This window comes from Corvus moneduloides, chromosome 6 (assembly GCF_009650955.1).
Source record: "Corvus moneduloides isolate bCorMon1 chromosome 6, bCorMon1.pri, whole genome shotgun sequence".
Classification (NCBI taxonomy): Eukaryota; Metazoa; Chordata; class Aves; order Passeriformes; family Corvidae; genus Corvus; species Corvus moneduloides.
The window spans coordinates 9480470-9508352 of NC_045481.1; the positions used below are offsets into that span (position 1 = coordinate 9480470).

At 45.7% G+C, this 27883-nt stretch overlaps 1 protein-coding gene across 2 annotated transcripts in view; it reads right to left on the reverse strand.

Moving 5' to 3' along the window:
* The window catches only part of KIF26A (kinesin family member 26A), a 100803-nt gene extending 73281 nt beyond the window's left edge, over positions 1 to 27522 (reverse strand). The window contains exons 1-2 of one of the 2 annotated variants that reach the window (XM_032111735.1): positions 27353 to 27521; positions 24780 to 25025 (exon numbers count right to left, since the gene is read on the reverse strand). In XM_032111735.1, coding sequence (XP_031967626.1) covers positions 24780 to 25025; positions 27353 to 27487 — 381 coding nt within the window. In that variant the 5' untranslated portion in view covers positions 27488 to 27521. Of the gene's footprint in view, positions 1 to 24779; positions 25026 to 27352 lie in introns of both variants that reach the window. The other variant, XM_032111734.1, reaches the window with a different exon arrangement.
* Positions 27523 to 27883: the final 361 nt, after the last annotated feature.

Below are 27883 nucleotides of genomic sequence, written 5' to 3' on the forward strand. Positions count from 1 at the left end.
CTGGAGTCCCATCTCCTGAGTGTTAAGGGTATCTGGAATTTGCAGTGTTAACTTCACTGTCCTTGAAAACATCCCTCTGAACAAGCAGGAGAGCAATGCACATTTCCAAAGTGAGCAAAATGTGCAGGCATTAGAAAAAAGGTAGATACATTTTTAAGGCCAAATTCTATTTGGCCTCTCTACAGTAATGTCTCACTACCTTTAGGTGGAAGGTTAATTTAAGCCAATGGACTGTGGCCCTCCTCCCATTCTATTTGCTAGTAGGATTTCTTCAAATCTCCAATCCCATTATTCTGTTACCAGCCACAACCTGAGGTAGTGTACACAGACATATTCCCTTAACTCTACCCAGCTGAGACTCAACCCAATTTCTTTTCATCTCTGGCATCCCAAAGAGTTTGGGAAAAAAAAAATCCAAGCACATTTTCTTATTTAAAAAAAAAACAAAAAAACAAAAAACAAACAAACAAACAAAAAAAACCCAGAGTATCTCTTTTAAACAGCGCCCATCCTTCTAACAAAAGCCAAGCAATACGATAAATCTGCTCAAAACCGCATGACCCCGCACTAAAAATGACTGTGCTGTGTTTAGTTATTCGGCAGCTCCACTGAACTCTATTTATTTCCATTTCCTGCCCACTTTAATGTACTTCAGTGGCCTGCAGTAAAGTTAAAGCAATAGGTGTCTGTCATAAAGATGAATAGTGCTATTGGAATGCATAATACAGTGGAAAGAGGAAATGAGAGCAATCTGGTTTATTTACATCTCAGGCTCCCATCAGCACCTCAACCCACCTCCCAATGGCTTCAGCTGCCTTTCCTGTTATCTTGCTGTATAGTCCCCTGCAATGAGTTGGCTTTTAACCTCCAAGAACCAGAGGGGATGAGCTGATCTCCCAGATTTACTTTCATGAGCTGGCAGGGTACTGGAGCAAACAGCCATGCAGTGTGTTCAGCGCAAAGAAAACAAAATAAAGGTAGTGGTTGCCATTTAAATTAATTAAAAGACACAAACAAAACAAAAGACCCCAAAGAGATCTGCTATCACCAGTAAATTTAGATCAACACACAGGAATCTGACTACTTCTGAAAACCAGTAATTACTGTTTCACAAAATATTACTTTTAATCTTCTTTCTTTACAATCTAATTAAACAGATATTTTACTTGCCTTTGGAAAATGTTTTTCTTAATTTCATCCTATTTTAACATTTGGTGTATTCTATAAACTACACATCCAAACTACTATGCAATTTTATGCTTATTTTTAATAGTGTATGACTTCATTTAAAATTGATGACTTTTAATTTGCATGTTTATTGTTGGTTTTAAGTAATCTTTTAATTTTCCCTCTTGGGTCTGTGGTTTACTATAACTTCACAATGTAAATCCAGTACTGATTTTGCTCATATGAAAACACCATCTTCCAACACTCGTCCTGTCTTTTTTAATTTCCCTCTTATTTCTTTTATAAACCTTCAGAAAAGTATTATCACTTGGAACAGCAGCAAGTACGTGTAGAAATAGTTGCATATCTATCACCACATAACACTTGGTGTCTGGAAAGCCTTTGTTTGACTACTTTCAGAAATAGACACTTAGCTGAAGTTGACTTTCAGAAATTCAGACAAAAACCTCTGATAGATATTAGACACTTTTGTTAAAAAGACAAAAAGCTTTCCATCCCTAATTATTTTTTCTTAGAATACCAGAGAATAAATTTTGGTTAGCCTATGAGCACAGTAAATCAGATTATAAAAACTCTGCCTATGAGAATCACAACTGCATAAAAAGTCACAACTTCTCCTTCCTCTTCAAAGCAAACCAAGTGCTCATGGGTTAGAACAGCTACTTGAGAAAGTGCTGTCTGATGTCCTCATCACATTGAATGCCACCAACTCCACATATAGTTTCAGTTCAGTGAGGCTGCCCAGATAACAAAGTAGCCCTAAATTTCAGCATGGGGATGAAAGTCAGAGCACAGCACCATTACACAGAAGCATGCTGCCTTGTCAAAATGCCTCAGAAACACCAACTCTTAATATCATTTTATGGGAAACAAAGGCTGTTCCCGCTATTAGAATTCAGCTGACAGCCTGTGTTTCCACACTGACAAATTGCTCTGTGAGCCTGGTGAAATGGACTCCCTCACTGATGAACTCTGACCAGCAACCCAGCCCAGCCAGCCCAATGCACTGGGAGACAAATCATGCCCCAGATGAGATCTTCAGCATGTTTAAGTGATCGTAACTTCCTTTGTCCCAGCAGAACCGTGCCCATTTGTTCCAGACAGACCTTTGATGAGGGAGTTCAAGAACAGCCGGACACCAGCCACAATGAAAGCAACTCCAGCTTAGAAAGACTGAATAGGAAAAAAAAAAGGTGCTTGGAACACTCCTCTGTATACAAACCCTACAACTGCTTCAGTCCAACCATCTGAATCCAATTACCAGAACGCTCAGCGGCAGAAGTTAGGGAGTGGACACATTTTCCAAATGAGCATCATTAGCATAATGTAGATTTAAAATCAACTATGGAAACCAGCGCTTGGCATTGGATCACACTCTCTTAGTGTCTCATTCACTTGCTCATTTTATCAATTATTTGGTAAATGAATACTTGAGGACCCTACAGAAATGATTTAGCCTTCACAACCAAAAGGCTGCCCATTGTGCACTCCCTTGCAAGCTACAAATTACTGCATGCAGTGCACAGTTAGCACACCATGCAGTTTTTATTATTACAAAAGTGGATTTCACTTATTCTTCATCTTAATTAAGTTCCACTGTCTCAGTTGGACTGCTTCGCCAAAAAAAAAAAATCCTGTTGGCTGAAAAATTTTGGGGTTACATCTGAATTTAGTCAGTACTGTAGTGGGGTTGAGTTTTAGCTTTTTCTCCTTGCCTGGACTTAATCAAGGAAAAAAAAAAAAAGAAAAAAAAGCTCTAAGCCAGAATGAATAGGAAAGGAATGATGAAGAGCATCTGTAACTCCTCAACCACAAGCTGGCCACATGTCCATGCTCTGCCTGAAGAGTCTGCTTCAGTTCCTTTGCTTACTAGGTGGCATGTATGAGACACCACCTCCCTCTCCAATCTGTTCATCCCACAGCAGCTATTTAAAGTGGATTCTTGGATGGCTTTTTTTAATACCACTCTTCAGCAGCACAACTTCAGCAAATAAATTCACAAATCTGCCATCAGCCATCTCTTGGTCCTGTGCCTTCAGTATCTCTGGACTAGGATGGAAGTAAGGTCCGTTGCTCTCCCTCAGTTTCAGATAGGATGCCAGTGCAGAGACACAACTGATCCCATTCTGCTCACCCCAGCTCACATTAGAAAGAAAAGATACATATGCAGATCCTAAGGGATATCTGCAGGTGGAGGATATTGCCCAAAGAATCAAGTGATCCTCCTATGAAATCTCATTAGGGTGAAGTATGATCCCAACCAAATAAAACATAGGTGGAGACAAACCATTTGAGGATGGTCTGTCTACAGGAAAAACAGCAGTTTAAAAAACAAGAATGTTGTTTAAAAAACAGGAATACTGTAGGAAGTTAAAGGATTTTGGTATATTAAGTGTAGACAAGTGAAAACTAATCAGAGTCCTCTAGTACAAAAAGTGGTTACAAAGAGACTGGTGACAAATTACTTTCCATATCCACTTGGGTAAGGAAAATAGGAAATCATTCTACTTTTAAGCAAAGGTGACTCAAGAAAAACTATCAAAGGTGAGTGATTATTGGCAATTGCTACAAAATGGTGTTGAGAAATCTTGTTGAGAATTTCTGAAGAGCAGGTGAAAAACATCCATGGAAGGTGATCAAGAGATAGATGGCCCCATTTCAATGGAGGAAGCTGGACTACTTTTCAATGGTCTGAAGATCATTCCCCAGCCCTATGATACTAGTTTTGGAAAGATGAGTAACACATCTGTACACAGACTTGTTGCTTGGGTCAAAGTGCCACAGACTTCAAAATACTGCTCAACTTAGATGACTATTAGTTACTATTGGGTTATTTTTAGTAACACTATCTTGCTCACAAGCAAGTTTTCCAACCTGCATAATCATTATATTAATTTCATACCTCCTGTCCTAGTTGTGACCCTCTATACACTTTGAAAAATTCTTGTGTCAAATACAACCCATCATCACCACACCCAAAACTTTATCATTAAGTATGCTACATATTATATCCCACTTTCAACCTTCCCTTACCAAGTACAGAATTGCTACATTTCATTCCCTGCAAGTTCAGGGACCAGATTTAGGAATCAAAATGAGATGCCTAAATTAGACGGTGCAAGTCAAGCTACTCCTGTCTGTCCATCTCAAAGGACATCAGTGACAAGTGGCGTCACTCAGGGTCCATACTGGGATCAGTGTTATTTAACACTGTCAATAATGCCATAGATGAAGGGATCGAGTGCAGCCTCAGCAGATCTGCAGATGACACCAAGCTGAGTGGTGTAGTTGACACACCTGAAGGATGGGATGTCATCCAGAGGGACCTGGACAAGCTTGATTCCATGGGAATCTCACGAGGTTTAACAAGACCAAGTGCTAGTGCTGCACCTGGGTGAGGACAACCCCCAATATCAATCCAGGCTGGGGATGAATGGATTGAGATTGGGTAAGAATTGCCCTTATAAGCCCAACAAACCACACTCATGTGACTGGGATGACACCAACAGTCTGGTGATCAATACCCACCTGTAACCCTTTTGTTAAGAAGTGGTCCTGTGAAAACTGCAAGCTCTGCAACCTCTCACCATCCAAAGGACTGGTGTGATCAAAGAGGAGCAGCTCCCTTTGCCTAAGGTCTGTCTTCTACAAACATAAATCCATGGGGCTACACCCACAGGCAGACAAAAACCCACTCTGCCCATGCTCAAAGCATCTCAAAAGCCATGCCAATAGGGTTTTTTAACTCTGCTAAGGCACAGGATACAAACATATTAAACCCATGGGCAAAGTTAGCTTGTATCTGCCTATAACACACGCACATGTAGACACAGATGACGGGCAAAAATACCTCTGTAAACCCTTTCAGGCTCCTCACACACACACACACACACACACACAAAACAAGCCTTGTCTCCCGAGACACAGAAGCAATCAAATACCTGGCAACAACTTTCAAAACCCTTCAAGCCAGATTCTATTAAAACCAGCAACTAAGAGATGAAAGGCACTAGCTCATCCTACCAGTCACACTTAATAAGGCTCTTAAACATTTACTGTAGCTAACGTTACCTCTACAGAAATTCCACAACCGTAGACAATGCCTAACATCATAGATACATTTATGTTTCCGTTCAGTTGAAGGTACTACATAAAAGGATGGCTTTATTTTCATTTGTGTTCTGGGATCTTGCAAAAGAAGCTGCCTCATCACCTGCTGGAAAAGGCCAAGTACAGAGGAAGAAAGGGTTCTTTTAAAAATAGAAATTACAGCCCCAGAGTGAGACTTGGGCCCAAAAGAAATCCATGACAACATTCATACTGAATGCAAAGTCATTGCATCCCCCTCTAAATTGAAGCATCCCTGTTTCTAATTTCAAATTAGCAATGAACTCTTTCACCAACCTGCCTCTCCATTTCATAAAATGCCCATGAAATGCATGTTTGTAGTTGTTGGGTGATGACTTAAGTTACATCTCAGTGTGAAAATTTCCCCATTCTTTTTAAAACAAGGTTTTGTGGCAATAACGTATGTGTCAAATTTGCAGTGAATCATTAAAAAAAAAAATACCTGCCACCCAAGTTGCCTTTATTATCATTACAGATGTAAATACACATTTAAAACCAGCTGTGTAATCATGCCTTGCTAACATCCTTATAAAATCTGACAGCTTGTCAAATAGTCCCCATGGTGGACAGCACTGAAGCAGTTCTACAGATCATTAGAGTTAAAGGGCAGTGAAGATAACTACCTTGTCCCACCTCCTGCACATCACAGCTCTGATAATTTCAGCCATGAGAAGAAGTGACCCTGACAGGCTTCTTTAATGAAAGTAGATGCTTTAATATTTTAAGAAACATTCAATTTTATTTAAGCCCATGTGTCTTCCAAACCTACAGTATTTCTGAATAAAATTATGTTTTTAAAGTAGACAGTATATGAATAAAAAACACAATCAAGCAGGTAGGAACAGCAATTGAGGCTATAAACCCAGAGCTGACACACACTGCTATTTGCTCCTTTGACACTTTATATCAGCAGGGCCAGAAACTCTGCTCCCAATGGTCAACTTGAAAAATCCAAGTGGTCAATTCCAGGACTCTCAGCACCATTCCAGGCACTGACTGTGTACTGTTAATATTTGATGCACACTTGCAGCTCCAGTCTCAGAGAAAGCCATTATGCAGGATATGCTAAAAGATGTGTGTTTTACTTCACATGACCAACGCTGTGATTCACAGGGAAAACCTGCACAGAAGGCACAGACTGGGATGTTACTGCTCCAAGCTCCATCAGCAAACAGTCACTGAAATAAATTAACATCAGCATCTCATGGAAGTCCCTGTATGAGAAAGTTAGGCAAGATTTATTCAAGACTGCAGTCTCTGGAGCAGTTAATCAGAATCAAAGGTAAGCCAAAAAATAAATAAATGAAAATGGGACCAGCTAGAATAACAAAGCAGCACGGCCAAGGCAGCAGCCACGTGACAGCCAGAGGCATCTCCAGAGCGGTCAAAACAACTGTCCACAGATCTTGCCAATGAGCCAGATGCTGCTGCTGGAAGAAGGGTAGTGTTGATATAAACTCAGAGACACAAGATGCTTAACACCAAGAGCAATCAATCTTCATGGTTCCCACATGGCTGCCAAGCTTTGCTATTATGCCACAAAGAGATGAAAACAAACTTCATAAAACACATGTAGATCCTACATGACAAATTCCCTCCACCCTCCCCTTACTATTCAGAAACAAACCCACAACTTGGGTGTAGCTGTAAATGACCTGATGCTTTTCCTGAGTTAACAACAGAATCAGGAAAGAATATCGTTGGCTAAACAGTGCACTGTACACATCCTGCCAGAAAACCAATGAACTTATCATACTGTATAGGAAATTCCTACCTTCCACATCAATTAGTGACCCAAGAGTGATTGATTTTATAATCCCAAACTTGATTTATAAAGTGACTTCCTCTGGGGCCAATTTTCCATTACCCAGCATGTGGAAAATTGCATATGATCAGTGCACTATGAAAAGCAAGGAAAAATAAGTGCTATTTAAACCCCAATTCTACCATGCCTCCACATTCTTGCTTTCCTAAGGGAGATGCACTTTTGACAGTTACTTCCTTTCCCTGCCCCAACATCCTATCTGCACCACACACCAGCTGGGCACTCAATCAAAACAGAAACAACAACAGGAACTAGCAGCTATTCATTACAATAGGATCAAAACATTTCTAGGCACTAGTGCTTCGCCAAGTTACCGTCCTTGAAGACCTGCCACAATCCTCTTCTTTCCTCCCATCACAGACACCATCACTGAAAGTGGCCCCACTTCAACCTGAAGCACCACGTGTTGAAGATCAGTTTTCTAATCAGAAGCCACATCTCACTCAGAACTGCAGGAGGCAATGGAACTGGGCAGCCGAACGGTGAGGAAATTAACTGGCCAACAACACAGGCCGATGTTTATCCTTTATTCCAATCAAGCTAACATTAGATCCAGTCTATAAAACATGGGTTGCAGTGCACACTAACTACCAGGGTAATCACAGAAACAGCACCACAATATGATTACTGGGTGCTAATTATATCTTATAAAGAGCTAAAGACAATCAAGTACATGTAATAAAGATGTATATGCAGTTTTTCACTGACCTGAAACAGCTTCCTGCATTAGTAGGTTAACATTACTGCAGGAACAAAGCAACCAGTTACATCTACATGACAAAATACATGAAACACAAGAGCCAGATGTTGGGTCCTTTCATCCAGGAAGCAGTTATTTAATTCCTGGGAAAAGATGATCTCTCTCATTCTTTCATCAATACATGATATATCTCTTAACAGAACCAATCCTGGCTCCTTGGCCTGCTCTGGGTACAAATCTGCAGGACTGCACAGGGTCATGAACCAAGGGTCTGCTTTTCCCACTGTGCTATTGCTTCTGGGCAGTGAACACAGAGCCATCCTCAATCCATATCTGTATCTTCCTATTCATGCACAACAGCACAGACCCCAAGGAGGCTGTCAAGAAAGACTGTTCTTCCCCTCACACCTCTCCAGGAAGGCCAGTTCTCCATGGGTAAGTACAAAAGAGAATGCCAAGGAGATGCCCACACTCTCCACCACAGGTGCTGACCTCCAGATCCCAGAGACAAAGGGTCCCCTGGCCACCAACTAAGGGCTCCCTCTCCAAGCACCACCAAGAACTGCTGACCTTTGTCAAGTCATTTTGGCCACGCTCTCCTCACCTACTGTCCATCCTCCCAGATAACAACACTCATCTCTTAACGGATGGACAGTCAACAGCCACCATTAGCAGCCACCCAAGGATCACAGAATGCATGATTACACAGGACCCTACACCACAAGCAATTCAGCAGTTTTGCTAACCACACTACAAACAACATAACTGAAAAAGCACATCCCTCTGAAAAAGCACATCCCTTACTCCAAGCCTGTCACTGCATAAACCAGCCAGCCTCAGCCTGAGAATACCACGTGTAAGGCACATTCCTCAACAAGGTACAACAGATAGTAGCACTTAATAAACACAGCCATTAACTAGGAAACATCCCTGCAGCAATTAAAAGTTTGCAAAGTACTACAACGTACACCTGGTTATTGCTCTGACATCTGCTTAGGTTTTCTGTGTAAGTTGGACCAAACAGGAAAATAATTGAGTTTATGGGCATTTCATGACAAAAATGACAACCAGGTACTGTTAATTGTTCATGAAAAATGGCATAAAAACTTAAATGAAGCACATGTAATGTTTGAAATGCTTAAAAGTTACCACATTTTATAACAAACTATATATGACCAAATGTTGTTTCCCCTATTAAAGAATAAAATTATTCTAAACTAAGGATTTCATCATAAAATGAGAAGAAATTCACAGTCTGAGCAATTGCAGTTGTGCTGAGCGCATTTTAAGACATATGGCAACTTTATAATGGTCATTGGGGATGAAGAGCTAAAATTCTGTTGCAGATTTTGAATTTAAGACATTTCACATAAAATTGCATATCTCAGGAAACAAATAAATTGTTAAGTGTGCATCCTCATAATGTTACAGACGGTATTTGGCATATGCAAACATGACTACCTCAAAATATGAATGCTATTTTCAGTACAATTACCCAATTGCTTTAGAAAGGCTCCAAATAAGTTTCTAAAAAACTGTGTGAAGGCATCATTAAAAGAAAACAAATGTAACAAGATCTGCCTTAACTTTATACAGAATTACTGCAACATTACTCAGCTACAATACGTTATCCAGTGTTCTTAAGTCAATGCCCCAATTACTATTGTAAGTCTGTCATTTAAATAGTTCCTTCCTGTTTAAAATGTAGAGAGCCAAATGCATTTTCCCACCACTAGGTATTGTGTAAGACTCCCTTCTCTTCCAGCAAGCTGGCTGAAGATGGATGAGCTTCCAAACTGATATCATTTTTAATTACGTGTTTTTCTCTCATTACTAATTTCCTAAACATGTCTCTAATCTCGCAGTGAAATCTCTGAGCGCAGTAGGTGTATCCACATACATCATGCTCTAGAAAATTAAAATGAGATAATGATCAGGACTGCCATCACAACATAACCCGAAACAAGCAAGATACATGAGAGGTGATACATACTCATAAGACTCTGATCTCAAGTGTTTCTGGAAAGCAGTAGCAACTGGATGGTTTCCATCCTTCCTGTGGGCTCACCTGGAGCCAGTAACACAGTGGGGTCTAGGAGAGGGAGATGCTTCAAGCAACCTCCTGCTTTGCACTTTTCACCAGGCATTTGCAAGCTTGTGATGCCAAATGCACATCCATCCCTTCACTCCCTTCCCCTAAACACTCCACCAATAAGCACTGTGTGCATAATGGAGCCCCGATCAGCTGCTCCTCTACAGAAGATAAGCACAGGTATCCCAGCTCCCTCCACCTAGGCCAAGGTCTCCTAGGGGCAGCCTTCTCCAGGAGCACAGCAGAGCAGGAAGGGTTGGAGGCAGACACACCCACCAGACAGGGAGGGAGGCACATGCCCACGCAGGCCCCACAAACCAGAAGGGGTCACACCCCCGGCAGCTGCTGCTGCATCAGATGCTCTCTTGGCAGGAACTGGGACTATGTATAGACCCGTCAGATTAGGTCAACCAAGTGCCAGCCAGTTATTCCCATGGGATCCCTCTCATTCCTCAGATACCTCTCACTACCTGAAAGGCATTGCACAGCTGAACAGAGTTGCAGCATTCTTTAACCACTAAACCAGCAGGGCAAAACCACAGCTTTTCAGGGGGGGAAAAAGGCAAAAGAAAACAAAAAGGTAACTGTCACGGGGCTTTCTTCCCAGCTAAACACTTCACACACCAAATTCCTAAGGGAGTGATGCTTTCAGCACATCAGCTGCCCTCTCATCAACTGACACTTCCCAAACAAAGGTGGAAAATACTAGAACTGTTGGAGTGGCTGACATTTAAGCAATCAAATAAAGCAAAACCAGATAAACCACAAGCATTTAAATAAGCTTTTATCTTCTAAGTAGTCTTAAAACACATCACAAGTATGATTCTGCCTACTCACTCAAAGAAAAGGGATCTCTGCTGCTTCTTAGTCAAAAAGATGAAGGTAGAGGTGGATTAGAAACACGGCTGAAAAGCACACACCAGATTAAACCACTAAAACCAGTGCATGTGTAAGGAGCACCAACACCAGGGCCCTGGTACATATGCATGCAAGTCACCAGTCTGTAATCACAGGCTGATCAAAATGCATGTGCTAAATGGGATAAGCTTATCTAAAAATGTAATGCCAGCTGAACTGCCCTGGGTCCCTAGGGAGGTCTACAACACAGACAGTGTGAGCGGGCTGGAGTTCAGATGTTTCACTGTATTCACACATGCTGCTGTGGAAGCTGGATGATGGAAAAACTACACAATTTCACATTTTCTTCTCAAAAAAGCAGACCACAAAATTTCATCCTGTTTTTCTACTTACTACCCATCTACTGACCAGGATCAAATCCAGCCTTAACTTCCTCAAGAACTTGATGAAGAAATTCCCACAAGAACCCTTGAAAACAAACACTTCTACTAAATTTCACTCATTCAGCAGACAAAAGGAAAAGCTGGCGGATGCTCCCATCTTCTCCTTCCCACTGCATCTTGGGAGGACCATGAAGAGGATACCTACAGACCCAAGACTCCACCAGACCTTTGCTGTGCACCACCCACCCTTGACTGGAAGCAGCGCCCACATGAACTGCACAACACAACCCTCAACCTCAGGTGGGAATTCACTGACCACCAAGGGCAGGAAGAGCCTTTCATGTGACTCTGCCGGGTTATGACTGGGGTCCTAGCCCTTTTTAATCCTCATTAACATTTGCTGACACCTCCTTTGCAACCAGAGGGACAGGTTCTTTACAAGAAGCTGTTTCACCTTCCCCAGTTAATGCCTTAATCCACAGACTGAAGCAGGTCAGATTATCTACACTTATCAAAGACAACATTATGCTTCATAAGCTATTTTTCTGCTTCAGTAAGGAATAAGCACATTTTATTTCTTACTATGTTTACCCATTACCTCACCAAGACACATTATTGTTAGTCTTTCTGAGGCTCCCCTAGAAAAGGAACGCATAAAACAGGATTTCCTCCAGCACTGCACACCTACTTACTCCAGAGTCATTAATGACATAGGACTGAATTGAACAAAGACTTAACATCAAATGAGCATTCAAAACAGCTGGGAACAAAAATATATCTGCCTGGAACACTGCATCTGTGTTTTGTCTTTTGAAAAATGTCAATGAGGCAAAAATTCGCTTTCAAGACCACTTTTACAGGAATGTTTTCATGGAAAAAAAAGGATTTTGCTAAACAGTTGCATGTGGCACATGTATCCCAGCAGGCTCCAAATTAAGTTTATAGCAGTTTTTACATATAAATCTGCAAATCAGGTTGTCCTTTTTCTGGAGATCAGATGTAACTTAACTGCTGTCAAAAGGAATTCTGCAGAAAAGATCCAAGAGCTGCACAAGAATCCTTCAAAAACCCAAATCCAAATTGTCTTCCATGTGATAACGAGCAATAGCTGAAATACTCAAGGGTAGGTAACTATCCTCAGAATTCAACTCTGAGATTTTTAAAATACCTCTAACCAATACTTTAAGGAAAACTTATAGATCTATACATGTAAGAAAAATACAAGTGATACTGTACCAGGATTGGTAGAAATTAAGGATACTGCTTGGGTTCAGTGTTTAGCATCCAAAATAACCTTGGCAATCTCTTAAAGACCTCAGTATGGTTGGTGCACACAAAAGCAGTGGCAGCCAGCAGGCTGGGAGGCAATGCAGGGATGCATGAGGAGACACACTGTGGGTTCTGTGTAATGCTATCAAGCTCCCACCTGCCCCAGGACATTTCCTACCTCTACCTACAAACAGCGATTCTCCAACTGCTAAGTAAACAGTCTTTGAAGATAACAAAGCTTATTCTAATCTCTCACTGATGACACTCCTGTTTTATTCTCATCTGAGCTACCCTGTAAAATCAGGATTACCTTAACTCTTTGTTGTTGCACAGTCTTCAGGAATCCTGCTCAGGTACAGAGAGAAATATGTTTTTCACTCAGTGGATCTATGTTTTTTCTTGCTGAATGACCACAGACATTTTTCAGCTCACTTCTTTAGCAGCAGGTGGACCATTTCTTACCATTATGCTTAGTGAGACAGCTTTCCCAAAGAAAGCACAAGTACAGCCTCTTGGAAGGACAGAATGCCATGGACTATTTTCCCACACTAGCAAACAGGACTGTTGCTCCAGTGGCAAAATCTCCAAAAAATCAGACTGAGCCTGGACCAGCGTGGTGTGATTCTCAGGGTGTTCCTGTCCAGGGCCAGGAGCTGGACTTGTGGGTCCCTTCCAACTCAGGATATTCTATGATTCTACCAAGAGAAATTAAAATAGAAACTATAAAAAGAAAACAATAAAGTAGAGACTTCCAATGAATCACCTCAGAGGACAATGCCTTTGTGTTCTCACTTGTGTTCACTTCACTGCAGTTCTTTAACTATCTACTCCACACTTCTCACTGCACCCAATCCTCCAAGAGCCAAACCCTCCCACAGGAATAAAACACTCAGTGAAGAACTCAGGGTGAGTCAGGAAAGCCAACCCTGCACGCAACACATCTTTCATGTCATCAAAAGACTAGGCAATAAGAAGCTGAAACCCAACTAAATTCTTATAGCACAAACAGAGCGATTTTGCTTTTGAGCTGCATGTGCTTATGAGCAGCCATGATCAGAATAATAAAAGAACACACAGCAGAAATCTGAGAAGAGGAGCTCAAGCTGTGCCTGAATATTCACACTCCCTGTCAGTCCCAAAAGCAAATTTCTTTTGGAAAGCCTGAAAATTGTCAGCCAGGGCTGTTTGCCTCTTCAATAAGCTGTATAATAGTTATAACAAACAGATCCTGGCACTATTTCCACACATATAGACATAAACAGGTAATTATGTTCCCACTGAAGAGAAAATGAAGAGGATGTGCTGGAGAAAAGTGGTAATGATACCAACACAGAGAGATGGATTTGGAATACAGACATTGACCAGTTGTGCAGCCTGGCTTCCTCTGCAATTCACCCATGTAAATCAACTGAAACTGCACAGAGCCAACAGGCTTCATTTTCCACCTGTTAACACAGGTTATTGATTCCACTGTCAAGAGAAGAACCACGATGCAAACTGCTATGAAATGAAAATCCAGTGTCGCCTGCAACTGGAGACAGAAGTACGGAGATGTACATTCAGGATGACATATTGCTGAAAATACTCTTCCCTAAACCCAGCCATGGCTCCCCAAAGGGCTGTTACCAAAGACATGGGACTACTTCCCACTGCCAAACTGCCCTCAGGGAGCCAGTAAGGCTGAGCCAGGGTGTTGCTCCTCACGATCAACTGAGCAAGTGCTGAGCACAAAGTCCACCTTCCACACAAAAATGAAAGAAACCCCTTCACAGCCTGTGTTTCACAATGTGTCAGCATGAGAAACTCTCTCACTCACACAAATGTTCTAATCATTTAGCTCTCTGTGGAAGTCTCAGATTTTAAACTTGAATAACAAGTAACTTCACCAGGGGTCAGTCAAGCAGCAGTAAGACTGCACGAGGTGGCAGGTTAAAGCATCTCATGTGTACAAGAGTCCAAGTATGAAATTCAGAAAGGGCCCCCAGGGATCCCAATGCAAGACATGAAGATGTAATTAAAAACCATAAATCCATCAAATGAAAAATATGTAAACTTAACATATTAACTCATATATTTTTCTTCCTTGAACACATTTGTCTTACTCTACACTACTTTGGAGCCTACAAATAAAAAATTAACAATATCAGAAGAAGTATTTCTTAGTATGTGAAAAGTGAGTATCAATAATAAATGCTTTTTACTTTATTCTTATAGGTAATTGCTGAAAGAAGCTATCTCAGCAGACTGATGAGATTCTGTGCATATTATGAATTATTACAACTGTATCTCCTCTTTACAAAATCCACAAAAGGACAATATCTTACAGTGTTTCGATGCCACTCAATCATCCACGCAAAATTACCCTTGTGAGAGCTTGTTGGAGGAATGTCAAATGTATTTGCCTGCCTTTGCAGCAAAATCTTCAGAGAAAGACAAACAAATAGTTCACAGCTTGCAGTTATACAAGTTACACTAACACCTGAACATTTTGACTGCAAATTCTGGGTTTAACTTTGTATTTCAAGCTACAGGCAAAACAGTTATAGGCCAAATCCTGCCCCATGTCTCACCCACAGCATAGTTTTCAAGATAGCTTACAAACACTCTACAGTACCTGTATTAAAGATCATATTACATCTAAGGCACATCTTCTAAAAAAGGGTATTTGGGACAAACCAGCCCTCCCATCTTCTGCTCACTGACCAGAAAAGTAGCACCAAGCATTGCTCAAAAATGACAGGGGCAAAGACATTTTTCCTTCTCCTCCATCCTTTAAAAGGCCAAACTTTACAGAGCAAATTTGTTTCCCATCATTAATGAGTGCTTCCTTGGAACCAGATTTCCCAGGGCCAGGCAGCAGTATATGAGAACACCATGGGTGACCCAAAAGGAGTAGGAGCAATAGAAACAAGGATGGCCAGGTTTCCTGATCGTACAAGCCACATGTTTGTCTTCAAGTTTCTGACAATTGTAAAGACTGTCACACTCCACAGAGTCCCTGGAGACAGCTCACAGTCTGGGGATGGCAGCTCCTGCTGCCCTGTTTTGGGGTGGGAACTGGACACGTGCCACCGGTCCAGCACAGTGCCACGGATCTCAACCACTTCAGTAGTCTCACCACCTCCAAAATACCCAGCAGCACCACTCTACTGAAGGCCATGTGATGTACCCTGGGCATAGACACCATCCCTGAACTCCTCAGGGAGTTCAGATGCAAAAGCAGTAGGCAACCCCTGCAAACAAATTTTTACTTGATAAAGCTATATGCAAGCTGTAGGAAACGGCTGTAGTCTAAGATTTAGGAGAAAAGCAGCAGTGCCAATATGAGTAAATACATGCTACAACATACAATACAGTGAGAACAACACAAGGCAATAAAAAGAGAATACAATACAAGCTGAGTACATCTAACATCCCAAATGAGTTCAAACACAAAGCCAAACGCTGCCCATTTACAGTACAATCAGCACTGATCAATGTATACACATGGACAGCAACACAAACCATGCTGTAACAAATGGTATGTTGCAATAAAACAGGAAACACATTTAAACATAACCTTCTGAATGCTGGGAGAACTAGGACTAATGCTTCTCTTTCACCATTCAGGCTGAAAGCCAGTCAATGCCCACCTAGCCAGAAGTATCACATTTCAGTTCTGTACAGAAGGCTTCCTATCCCATTCACCCAGCAGTGTAAAATCCCTCAGCAACATCAGGGGAAGATTTGCTAAGAGCTAAACGAAAATTGATCATCTTCCCACAGCTGTCCAGTGTTCCAGTCAATCCTGCACAGATACTGATGTTTGGTAATGCCAGCCCAGCCCCAGATGAAACTCAGAGCAGCTTGCAAACTCCAGGAATGCTGATCGAAGACAAATTTTAAGACTTGACTCAAAGAAGGATGGTTGTACTCACTTAAGCTTCTTTGTGTGAGCAAGAGCTGAGATTTCCCTGATTCACTGTACATTAGGGTGATGTATATGGCAGTCAGACTCTTGGTGATAAAACAAACACACAACAATGGCATTATGCTGCCTAAAATAGGTGGATATATTTACACTAAACATTCTTTCTCCAGCATGAGAATGAACATCTGCCAGCTACGTCTTAAAGACTCACACAGCTTCAAAGCAAAGTAAGTCCAAAGAACTATATGCCAAAGATTTACATTCACTTTAGCTTATCCTAGAGAAGAATATATTACTCCTGCTAATGACTGGAATAGTAATTTGAAGCTTTGCTCTTAAGTTCCTCTATAAAATTTACCTTTCTTTCCATTTAAAAGTAACACATTTCTTATGGAAAACTAATAAGTAATACACCTTGGTATAAAGTTCAACAGCAGTAGGAGGGACTGAAGCCAATGAAGAGGCCCTAGCTTACAAGGCCACATCACATTTCCACAAGGCAGCTTTCCAGTTCCATCACAGGGAGGCATCGTGCAGTATGCAGATACACCTTTTTTAGATACCATCAGCACAGCTCTAACCCCTTCACCCTGAGCTGATCTGGTACCTGCTGCTTACCGAAGCTCCACTTCAGCTGGACACACACCACAGACCTTCAGTCTCCTTCCACAGCCTCACCATTCCTCTGCTGGTGAACCAGCAGATTTTCAGGACTACCTGCTACTACCTCTACAGTTTATCTGAAATCCCCAGCTTTTTTTGCTCCTTCTGCTGTTGCAGTGACCCCAGCTCCAGAAACCCCTCCCTGACATCTGACCTGAAAGTTCAGTTTCAAGTCACAGAGCCCGCTGTTTTCTGTGTTCCTATCTTATATATTCTTATTATGCATATTACAGGAGCAGTCAGCTCTACTAACAGCAGTTGATGATGCTTAATGCCATATGAGCAAGAGACAGTCCCCACCACAAAAGATGTTTTTACTGGAAATGGACAAAAGATGGAAGCATTTTCTCTTTGCTGAGCAGAAGAGAAATTAAGCCCATGCATATTAAGCTGCTTGCCCAAATTCAGCAGCTGCTTGCCCACAAACTCAGTGACAGATCTGGGGATTCATTCAGATCTTGAATCCCTGCAGTGGGACACAATTCCTGTTAACACACGCAGCAGGGAGCATGATTCTCCTGGAAGTAAGGCCCAGGTTGTCTCCCAAACACCACTCAGGTGAAAGACTACACAAAATTAGTAGACACTTGTAAAAGAAGTCAGGCAGGTCCCAATCACAAGCACAGCCAACAATAGAAAAGATTCCCACCTTCCCAATGATGCCTTCCACTTGGGGATATACTGAATACATAAATACAAAATAGTTATTCCAGTGCTGCAGGTCTGCAGTCAGAGGACAAGGAGACAAATCCAGACAAGTTAAGTTCCACTTAGTTCCAGTAAATAATAAAGAGCAGATACAGTACTTCCAACTGGACAGCTGCCTGCCATACTCAGTGTGACCAATATCCAAACAGATCTAGTTCCTCAAGGTAATCAGTTTTGAGAAAGGCAACAGCATTGGCATGGAAAAATATTCCATAAGACATGCAGATGCTTCCAGAGAGATTCTCCTCATGTAACCAGGGTGAAGCAAAATCTCTGCTCACTTTTCATGACAAAATGTTCACCTGCCAGCTGAAAGCCCAGGGACTAACTGGCTCTTCTCTACATCAGCATTGTCACTGTGGCAAGGACAACTCAGGCCCAGAGAGTGCAGCTATTTTGGGGTACCCAAGCAGCAGGAGATACATGCAGCAACTGTGAACACAGTGGGGGAAAACACAGTGGTCTTGAGGGGAAAAAAAGAAAAGAAAGTCTTGGTGGTTTCAGAGTCCTACACCCTGCAGTGCCAGGTCCAGAGCAGCAGCCACTATCAGCTGCTGTGAGCCAGGGAAGAGGAGGAGGATGACTGCTGCCTCCAACAACCTCACTGTTAACAAGTCAGAGGTTGGGATCACTGTAGGTGGAAACTCTTGGCAAAAACAATAAAGCAGCTACTACATATTTCAACAGGTTCAAAGTAACCTCAGATGTTAGGAGCAGATGCTCTTTTCCACCCCCTGGGATTTTGAAATGGTTCATGTGTTTCCTCCCTTCCCCCTAATAGGGCAGGGTGCTGAAGGAATTAGCCAGAGAAAGAGCCAGAGCAACACTAATTACCCTCAGCTAGCCGGGAGACCACAGCACCTTCAGCTAATTGTGAAATCCCCACTCCCCCACTTCAGATCCCCCAGTGAGAAAGTCTCTTGCCTCCAGCATCCAAACTGCAAGATAATCCCTCTCACCTGTATTTTAAAAGGCCATGCTTGAAAATCCTAAGTGTCTAAAGCAAACTCATTACAATTAGTTTCCACAGCCTGTCCTGTCATACGGGGAACGACTGCGCTGCCTGAAACAGGGGAACTGCTCGTGTCAACACATTTGACACAGTGCTGTCACTAACCCTGTTATTAGACTGCACACGTACCTGAAATCCACATCTGAGCTCATTGCCTGGAGCACTCCACGGCCAAGTCTCTGCAAGAGTCTCTCTCACAAAATTAAATATTTAATGTGCATCTTTAAAAAATGCCCCGTAGTTTCATGTTTTTTAACTAAGACATTACTTTTCCACTTATGTATTTTTGAAATGTTAAATATAGAACATTTTAAGGTGCATTTAGTGCTTGTAAAGAGCCGTGAAAATTGGATTCCTCTAGAGAGCAATCTGTGAAAGACAGCTCTCCCACTCAATTCCCCTTACCCATATCAACGCAGTTGCAGAAAGACCTCCCACGAAAATAAGAAGAGCCCCTAAGTAACAGAGGACCCCAAACTTAGCCAAGACTCAGCTGTGTCACCATTGTGACTCCCAAATTCAAGGCAGTAAGGGCTACCCAGTAGTAAGGGCTGACACACTGATAGAAAACAACGGGCACAGGAAGAAAAACACAGTGAAGCTGAGGATTGCTTCTAAAGCTTAGACCTATTCCTTCTTGCACCTCAAATGGTGCAAGAAGCCCCCATATACTCTGAATCCTTGTTCTTTCAGGGGAACGTGACCCTGAAGGCAAACACTGAGGACACAGAGCCCTCTCCCAGGTTGCTCCACATGTAGCACAGGCTCCTGGAGCACTCAACAATGCACACCACAGTGAGGAGGCAGGTGCTGGGGGCCAGGGATCACATGAGCTCTCCTTGCCACTATTTCTGCTGATACCAGGCCATCAGAGTAGCCAAGGTGGGAATTACAAAGCATCCCTGACTCTCACACATTAAGACCACAGTCCTCAACCCCATGCCTGTCCTCTCAGCCTGGTTTTCCAAAGCAAGAAGAATGGCTCCACTGCCCTTCTTTCCACCCTTCTTACTGACAGCCCTCCTTAACAGCTTTTGAACCTGTCAAATGATCTGAAATTGAGGTAGAAGGCTCAGAACAATTTCCTACAACTTCCACAAACTGTCTGTGAGAGAAATTGGGCAGTACCCACGTGTTATTAGTTGTTTGGCAGCAGCCAGATGTCCAAGTACTATCTTACTGTCAACCAAACAGTGTGTGCAGCTGCAGAGAAGATGCTGTCTCTTATGGAGTCATCTGGGACAAGGAGGGAACAGCTGGGATTAATGCAGAAGGATGGGGAGAACAAATGCAGTGCAAATCCATCCTACCAAACCCTCCTTCCCTAGTTATGCTGCTTGTGGAAACACGGGGGGATTATTTAGCATACAGGAGAAACCCACAGGGAAGAGCATGCCCATCCCAAAACTCTGCTCTTTATCTCCACCTCATGTGACGCAATCAGCAGCACATACAGCTGTGCCCCCAAGAGACCATCATTCTGAGCAGAAGGAGGAGTGATGGGAGTTCAGTCCAGCAGCACGGTCTGGCATTTGCACAGGTAAGACACATCCAAGTAAACAGCACGTCTAAAGCCAGTGCCATCCTCCCTTTTTTCCCAGAGAACCCAAGATTCCTCCAACTCTGGCTAATGTAAATCCAAGCCCTGACAAGGATACAGCAGGCTAGGACTTGCTCAGCTCCCTGAAATGATTCATGGTTCACTAGCAACAAAGGTATAGCCTGTCCCGGTCACTGAGGCTCCCTGCAGACCAGGCCTGGCAGTGTGATACTTCATACCCAGGTGCAGCTTACCTGGGCAACTGGGAATACTGGACTTTCTAGGTATTGGGGAATAAAAAATTGCCAACCCCATCAACAATAGAGCCACACTGTCTTCTTTGTCCTTCAGACCCTTGGAAGCCGTTCAGTGGTGTGCCTCATGTAACACACAGTGCAGATAATGTAACGGGTAAAAATTAAAATGAAACAACAGAACAGGGAAGAAAAGAAGCTCTTTAAAACTAAGACAGCAAGAAATTCCTGAACTCAGGCTATAACACAATATGAATGTTTCTGCCCTGTTTCATACTGCCTCTGGCACCCGCCTGCACTGTCAGTAGCTACCGTAGTAACTGCTCAGACTGGGGGTAAGGGTGGATGGGGAAAAGTGAAATGGGCTGTCTGAATCCCTGGGCTGGGAGAAACGTGATCATCCAAGCTAATCACTTCCAAAGTGAATTTCTGCTGGGCTTGGCCTCCTTTCAGTACTGATAAAACAATTATTTTAATACAGTATACCTGGGCACAAGCATTAATTTTCTACAACCAAAGTATTTACACCAGTATAAATCCCTTCTGTGGATGTAGTTGCATCTGTGTGTGCATTCCTCACACCACAAGGCCTTTTTTCCTCTGCTCATAAGGCATTAGCTAAAACCATTTTACAGTAGCTGTATAACCTTAAGGCTATTGCCTGTGCCAGAGGCAGCACAGAGTTTACTTCTAGAAATGCAGCTACAGGAGCACATCTCTCATACTGAAGAGTTCCTGCCTCTCCACTTCCTGCTGGAGACACACACCTCACTCTGACATACACCTCTTCAGAAATGACAGCATGTTTGGGTTTTACCCAACAAGGGCATCACACAAATTGATTAATTAGCATTTTTGAAGCACTATGAAGAATTTAGTAAGTAATGCTAAGTAATATTATTACTAATTTAATCTACATCCCATTCAGTCCTCAGCCTGTCCCTGAAACTGCCAACAATTATGCCAATTAGTGGTAATTGTGGTGGTTTGTGACAAGGCTATTTGCCAACTAGGAGTGAGACACAGACCACCAACTCATTTCCCCTGGATTGTCCCACAGCTGCCAACAGCAACAACTTCCAGGCACAGCAACCTGCTCTCCACTCCAGCCAGAACTCTGGCAGTAGGGATCCTGTATCCCATTACCAACTCTCCAGGGACACAGCCTGCAAAACTTTCAATTAGGAGTAAACCAAGACACCTTGTTTTTCCCTCCTATGTTAGTTCAGTGCACGACCCAGTAACTGATGCCAAACTGCAATACCAAAATGTTAATCTGGGATAATTTCAGATTAAATTTTGCTCGGTTCCATCCACACTTAATGAAAATCACATTTTGATTCACACACAGGCCTCACTGTGGTGGAAAACTGTAAAGGCAGCAGCAGTAAAATGAAGGAAATTGAGAGTGTAGGATGCAGTAAATCTTGTGCTCGGGAGACTGTTAAAGAGTTTTAACATAAGCAAAGAGGTGTATCTTTTTATCAGCTGTCCACAGAGATTTGGAGGACTTTGAAGAGAAGGCAAACAACTAACAGTATTCTGTAATCAATGCACATCATCTGAGCACCGAAACTTTAAATTATTTATATATTTTAAATATGTCTAATTGAAAGGATAACAACACAAACTGTATGAATCATAGCCCTCTCAAGTAATTAGATTTGTTATCCCTGCAGACTGCAAACAGTACGTTGGCTTTCTATTCTAATGTGAATTCAATCCCTTGTCAGCTGCCCCACGCATGAGAATACACCTCCACTCTTTCATCAGGAAAGATATCAACAGCAGGAAACTAGCCCTTCTTTCATCTCTGAGGCACCCACCCACCTTTCCAAAGGGCTTTCAACCAGGTGTGGAAACCTTTCTGAATCTGTGCTGAAAGATCTCTTAATTATTATGGCAAAGGAGGTAAATCCTTTGAGAGCAGCATGCTCCAAGCAGCAGCCTTCTAGTGTTTACTCATCCAGTAGTTGCTTAGTTTGACAGTGCATTACAAGAGCTTGTAAGAAACTCTGGACTTGCATTGTACGGGCATGAAACTTACAGAGAGGAGCTGCTTTTTCAGATGTCTTGTTATATAATTAAACAAGAAAGGGAGGGGGGAAAATCAAGCAAGCTGCCTTTTTGGCACAAACATTACACAGTGCTCACCCTGCCAGCATATTGCATCAGATTCCCACTGCAAGGCCAATTCACAGCAGCTGAGTAGCCGAACCCCTGACTGTTATCTCCTGCTAACCTACTTCACGCTCACGAGGCAGTAAGTACAACTGTTTATTGCATCTTCCTTCCTGAGGAGCTGCTCACCACACCAGGATTAGAGGGAATCTGAGCTTGCAATTAGGCTACAGGTCTCACAAGTGTCAGAGAATACAGTTTCCAAAAAATTTCAACCATCGAGCCCTACTGCATACTGCACACTGAGTAAACTCCAGGTATCTGTTACTCCGTGCTCAGGTCTGCTGAGGTTCTGACACTGTGACGACTCCTATTTTATTACGTTCCTCGGCATGCTTTGAAACCCTGCAGAAAAGGGGGATTAATTTACCCATCATCAAGTGCTTATCAAGGAAGTCCCCTGAGACGTGCAGGAAGGAGACCACACAAACAGGCCTTTGCTCACAGGTCTCCTCACCTGAACACCTGGCTGAGGCCCCCTACTCTCCTACACTGGAATTTTTTTTCCCATGGCAGAGATCCGCTCCCAGATAGGACACAATTCTTCATGGCAGAGGCCCACCCCAACAACAGGAACAGGGGTTTCTGTGCTCCTCATTGAAACAGCCTATCTCAGGCATTTCACATGGCAAATTAAACTCCTTTCAACCATTTGCAGCAACCAAGAAAACAAAAGGTCCAGCAGTCCTGAATCCAGGGAGGTAAGATACACCTTCTACACCACAGAAATAAGAGCCCGCTCCAAACCCAGCAAGTCAAAAGAGAGATTCCTCTCGATTTCAAAGGGCTTTGGACCTGGCTTGAAAATCCAAACCTCGCTCTGCATTCGGACACTGCTCCACAATGCACTTCCAAACAAAACTATATTTAGATTCAATGGGAATTCTGTAGATCATACAGGAACTCTCTGAATGAAAATGAAGGTCAGTAGGGTTTGGCTTCCTCTTCAGACCCTCCTCCCCATTCTTGCAAACATCCAGATAAGCATTGTTTAGAAAACAATACGTTACTTCCAAATGTTATCAAAACCCCAACACACGTTTTGTGTGTCCTGAAACAGAATCTCAGGGTCTTCTGTTGCATTTTGCCCCATCAGCTAATTCTCAGGATCTCTTCAGATGTCTAGGCAAGACTCTATACCAAGACTGTCTTTTTTCACCTTTCAAAAGCTTTGCCCTACCTGCTCTGACAAAGGAAAAGGGACAAGGATAATAAAGATCCTTGCTAGACATAAACACGGAAAGGAAAAACTATGCAGACAATTACAATACACACAAATAAAGCTGCACTTGGGTAAGAGGGAACCTCTTGGCATCATCATGCACTTTCTCCATTCCCTACCAGATATGAAGCACCACCATGCAGCACAAACTGGAGGAAAATGACACAGCTAATGCTTGCCCAAGGGACATTAAGGACAGGAGTGAGCCCATCAGCCAGCCAGGCACATTGAAGTACCCCGAGGGCAAAAGCACAGCCCACTCAAAAATCATCCCCCTCAAAGTTTCCTCCAGTGCCATAAACATGAGTGTTTGATTCTCAGCTGCACTTTATGGGCTTCTCGGAAGGAGGAGCTGAACGTCTACCACCGGCAGCTTCTCTTAGGAAGGATGAAGGCAAATCCCAGTCGCAACACCGAGCCGGCATCCCCGGGGCGCTGTCAACAGGGTTGGGCGGCCCCAGGTCCTGCGGAGCAACACGGGGAGCTCCCGGCACCACGGCTTTGGGGCGGCCCCGAGGGCGCGTCCCGGACAGCAGCCGCACAGCCGCTTCTCAGCTCTTTCGCTCCTCTTCCCAAACTCCCTATTTTATTTTTAACTGTTTCTGCCAGCCGGTGGCTGTAACAGCCAGTGAGCGTCCAGCCGCACAGTTTCGCTTTCTGGTAGAAGTCCGGGGACGGGAAATCCTTGAACTTCTGAAGAACCCTCCTAGGTTGGAAATCTCCGGCTTTGCCGCCACGCTCCCCTCCCAAATCCTTTGGGGATGTACCTGTGACCCCGTGCGGGCCGGGGCCAGGCTCGCGCGCCCCTCCCCACAACCCCCCAGCGGTGCTGGGCGCTGCACTTACCGGCGGGGCGTTGGGCGGGCAGCCGCCGGCAGCCAGCCGGGCCGCCTGCCTCCTCAGCTCGGCCAGCTGCGCCTGGCAGCTCCGGCACCAGCCCCCGGCCGCCGCCCGCTCCAGCGGCCGCGGCTCGGCCCCCGCGGCGGCTCCCGCTCCCTCGGGCGGCGGGCGGCTGGCGCAGCGCTCCTCCTCGGCGGCGGCCGGCGGCCTCTTCCGCGGGGAGAGCTCCCGCGCCGCGCTCCCCTCCGCCACCTGCGGAGACAGCACAGCTCAGCAACGCGGGACGCGGAGGCAACGCTGCTCCCACCCTCCTCGCGAGGAAAAAAAAAAAAAAAAAAAAAAAGTGAGGAAATTTTTTTTTAAAAGGGAAAAAAAAAAAAAAAAAAAGCGCTCAGCCGTGGGGAGGAGTGTTGTAGCAACTTACCCCCGGCGCCCGGGGATCAGGTCCCAGAGCCTTCCTGCCGGCGGCCGTGATCATGATAGCGGGGGATGCTCCCCTGCCCCGCGCCCCGCTCCGCTAGTGCGGGCGGCGCGGTGCCCGGCGGCGCGGCCGGCCCGGGGCACCCATGGCGGGGCGAGGGTCAGGGGTGCCAGTAGTGATCGCGCCGCGTCCCCGCCGCCCGGGCTGCCGCTCTAGGTGATGCTGCCTCCCATGATGAGACAGGAGTGAAGTTTGGGATGGGAGACGGAGGCGGAGTGAGCTCCCCAGGGCGGCACGGGGAAGGACCCAGAGCACGGGAGCACGTCGGCAAAAAAAGCTGGAAAAGTGCTTGGAGGACAGGGGAGGAGGGGCTGGGCGGGGGCGGGTGGGGTGGGGTAAGCGGGGCGGCGGAGCGTCGGCCGGGGCGGGCTGGGGTTTGGGTTTAGGTTTGGGATAGCGGCGGGGCGAGAAAGATGCCATTTCACAGTGACCCTACGGGATAGTCCCAAAATCAGTGTCACTTAAGTCGTTGCCTCCTTCACGTTCTAACACTCAGGTTCCTTGGGAGTCGGAAAAAAGGGCCGGGCGCGGGGTGCGGGTCCCGGCGCGGGGGCAGAAAAGCGGCGCTGGGGGTGCGGACCAGCTGCCAGCGGGGCTCAAGGGTCCGGCCGGGATCCGCTCCCCTCGCTCCGCCCCGCGACTGCCGCTCTCCTGCGCGGGCTAGGATTCGGTGCCCCCCCTCCGCGGGCAGATGCGCGGTGCCGCGGGGCACAGACCCCGCGGGGCCGACTCCCCCGCCGCTCAGCGGGCGCGACGGGATGCTCCTACACGCGAAAATTGACCTGACAGATGGAGAAATTAACGTTCGCAGCTAATTGTCTACTTGGCTGCCGCTCCGGCTCGTATATTTAGCACTTTTCTCCTTTTTTTAGTTTTTGCCCCCAGAGAGAGAAGCGCGTGCCGCTGTCTGTCACGGGGCCGGTCCCGCGCGGGCGGCGGTGGCGGGGCCGAGACGTGCCCGGGCCCCGCGGGCTCGGCGCGGCCGCCGCCGTCTCTGTGACCACAGCGCCCCCTGCCGGCGCCGCCGCGCCCGCGGTCCCGCCCGCCACGGAGGAGCCCGAGCGCAGCCGGAGCCCCGCGGGGCCGCGCCGGGAGAAGGTGGCCGCTTCCCCGGAGATGCCAACGCGGCTCCTGGGCCCCCTCCCCTCCACCGCGCGAGTGGGTGCTGCTGGCGCGTGGGGTAAGGTCTGTGGTGAAGTGGGCAGCGCCGAACACAAAGAGTGGGGAAAAAATAATCCCGCCCAAGAGGCACCTCTCCCCCGCCGGTTAAACTTTTCTGACTCTGCCAAGCACGTGTGTGAAGCGCCCCACCGGCCCCACCCCCAAGGGTGCATACCCTGGAGCACGGCTGGGGCCGTGGGCGACGAGCACAGCCCTGAGGCGCGCCCCGCACGTCGGGCAGAGCCCCCCCTACACTGTGATGTGCCCCCCCCCGCCCGCCCGGACCGCCCGCCGGCAGCCCGAGAAAAGTCTGGGTGCGGGAGTGAAGCGGAGACACGGGGGGCACGGGCTGGTACCCAGGAGCTGCCGTGTGCCCCTCTTGGGGCGGGAGGGGAAGCGGGTCTGGCACAGACACATGCACCCGGGCGCTGCGCCTCGGCTTCCTTCTCCCGCCTGCTCGGGGCAATGCTGCTCTCCGGGAAGTTCCTCCGAAATCTCCTGTGCCCAAACAACGTCTGCAAAACCCTCCCGCGTCTCCAAGGCTCGGGTTGGACGGGGCGGGGGATAAAGGGGTGGGCTTCCCGGCCGGCACTGGGGTGAGTTGCGCTACGGGGCTAAGCAACCTCTTTTTCTCGGTAAGTACAAAGCCCTCCTGGAAATAGCAAAACGCGGTGCCACCACTCCCCATCTGAAACCGGGGTCACATAAGGTGGCGGGGTCCCCATGGGGAAGCCCCAGGAGCAGTCCGGCAGCGCGGTCCCCCCGCGCCCCTCCGCGCCGCTCCGCGGTGCCGCCAGGACTGTTCGTGGTGCTGAAACCTGCCCGGCACCGCCGCCCGCAACTTCGCACCGCCAAGTTTGCCACCCCCTTCCCGTGAGTCGGCCCTCGACCCCCTCCCGGACCCCAGTTCCCCCGGACCACGGCAAGATCCCATTACCTTGGCTTTCCTCCGCAGGAGGTGGCTGGTGAAGCCGAAGATGATCTCCGAGTCCAAACACAAGGCTCCTATCTCCAAGAGACCGGGATTTTTCCTCGTGGCGTTGGAGGCATCGGGCGATTTTTGAAAAGCCATAGTTTGGGGTTGGAAATATCCGGCTCCCTGAGCGGAGGCGATGTATTTGTATACACACACGCACACAGAGGGGGGGGGAAAAAAAGAAAAAAAAAAGGGGGGGGATAAAATAGCAAACACCTCCCACCCTTTAAAAAAGAAGAGGGAAAAAAAGAAAAGAAAAAAAAAAAAAGCCAGACGCGGGTGAGTTACTCCGTCATATGCCAGGATGCGCCGCCGGGGTGAGGTAGTCAGCAGCCGGGCAGACCCGCCAGTCTCCCTGCCTCTCTCTGCTGCTCTCCGCCGCTCTCCCTCCCGTTTTATCCCCCCTCAGCGCACCTTGCCTGACGAGCGAGCGCGGGCGCGGAGCCCTCAGCGCCCCACCGGCGCTGGGGCCGCGGCCGGGGCCGCCGCTGC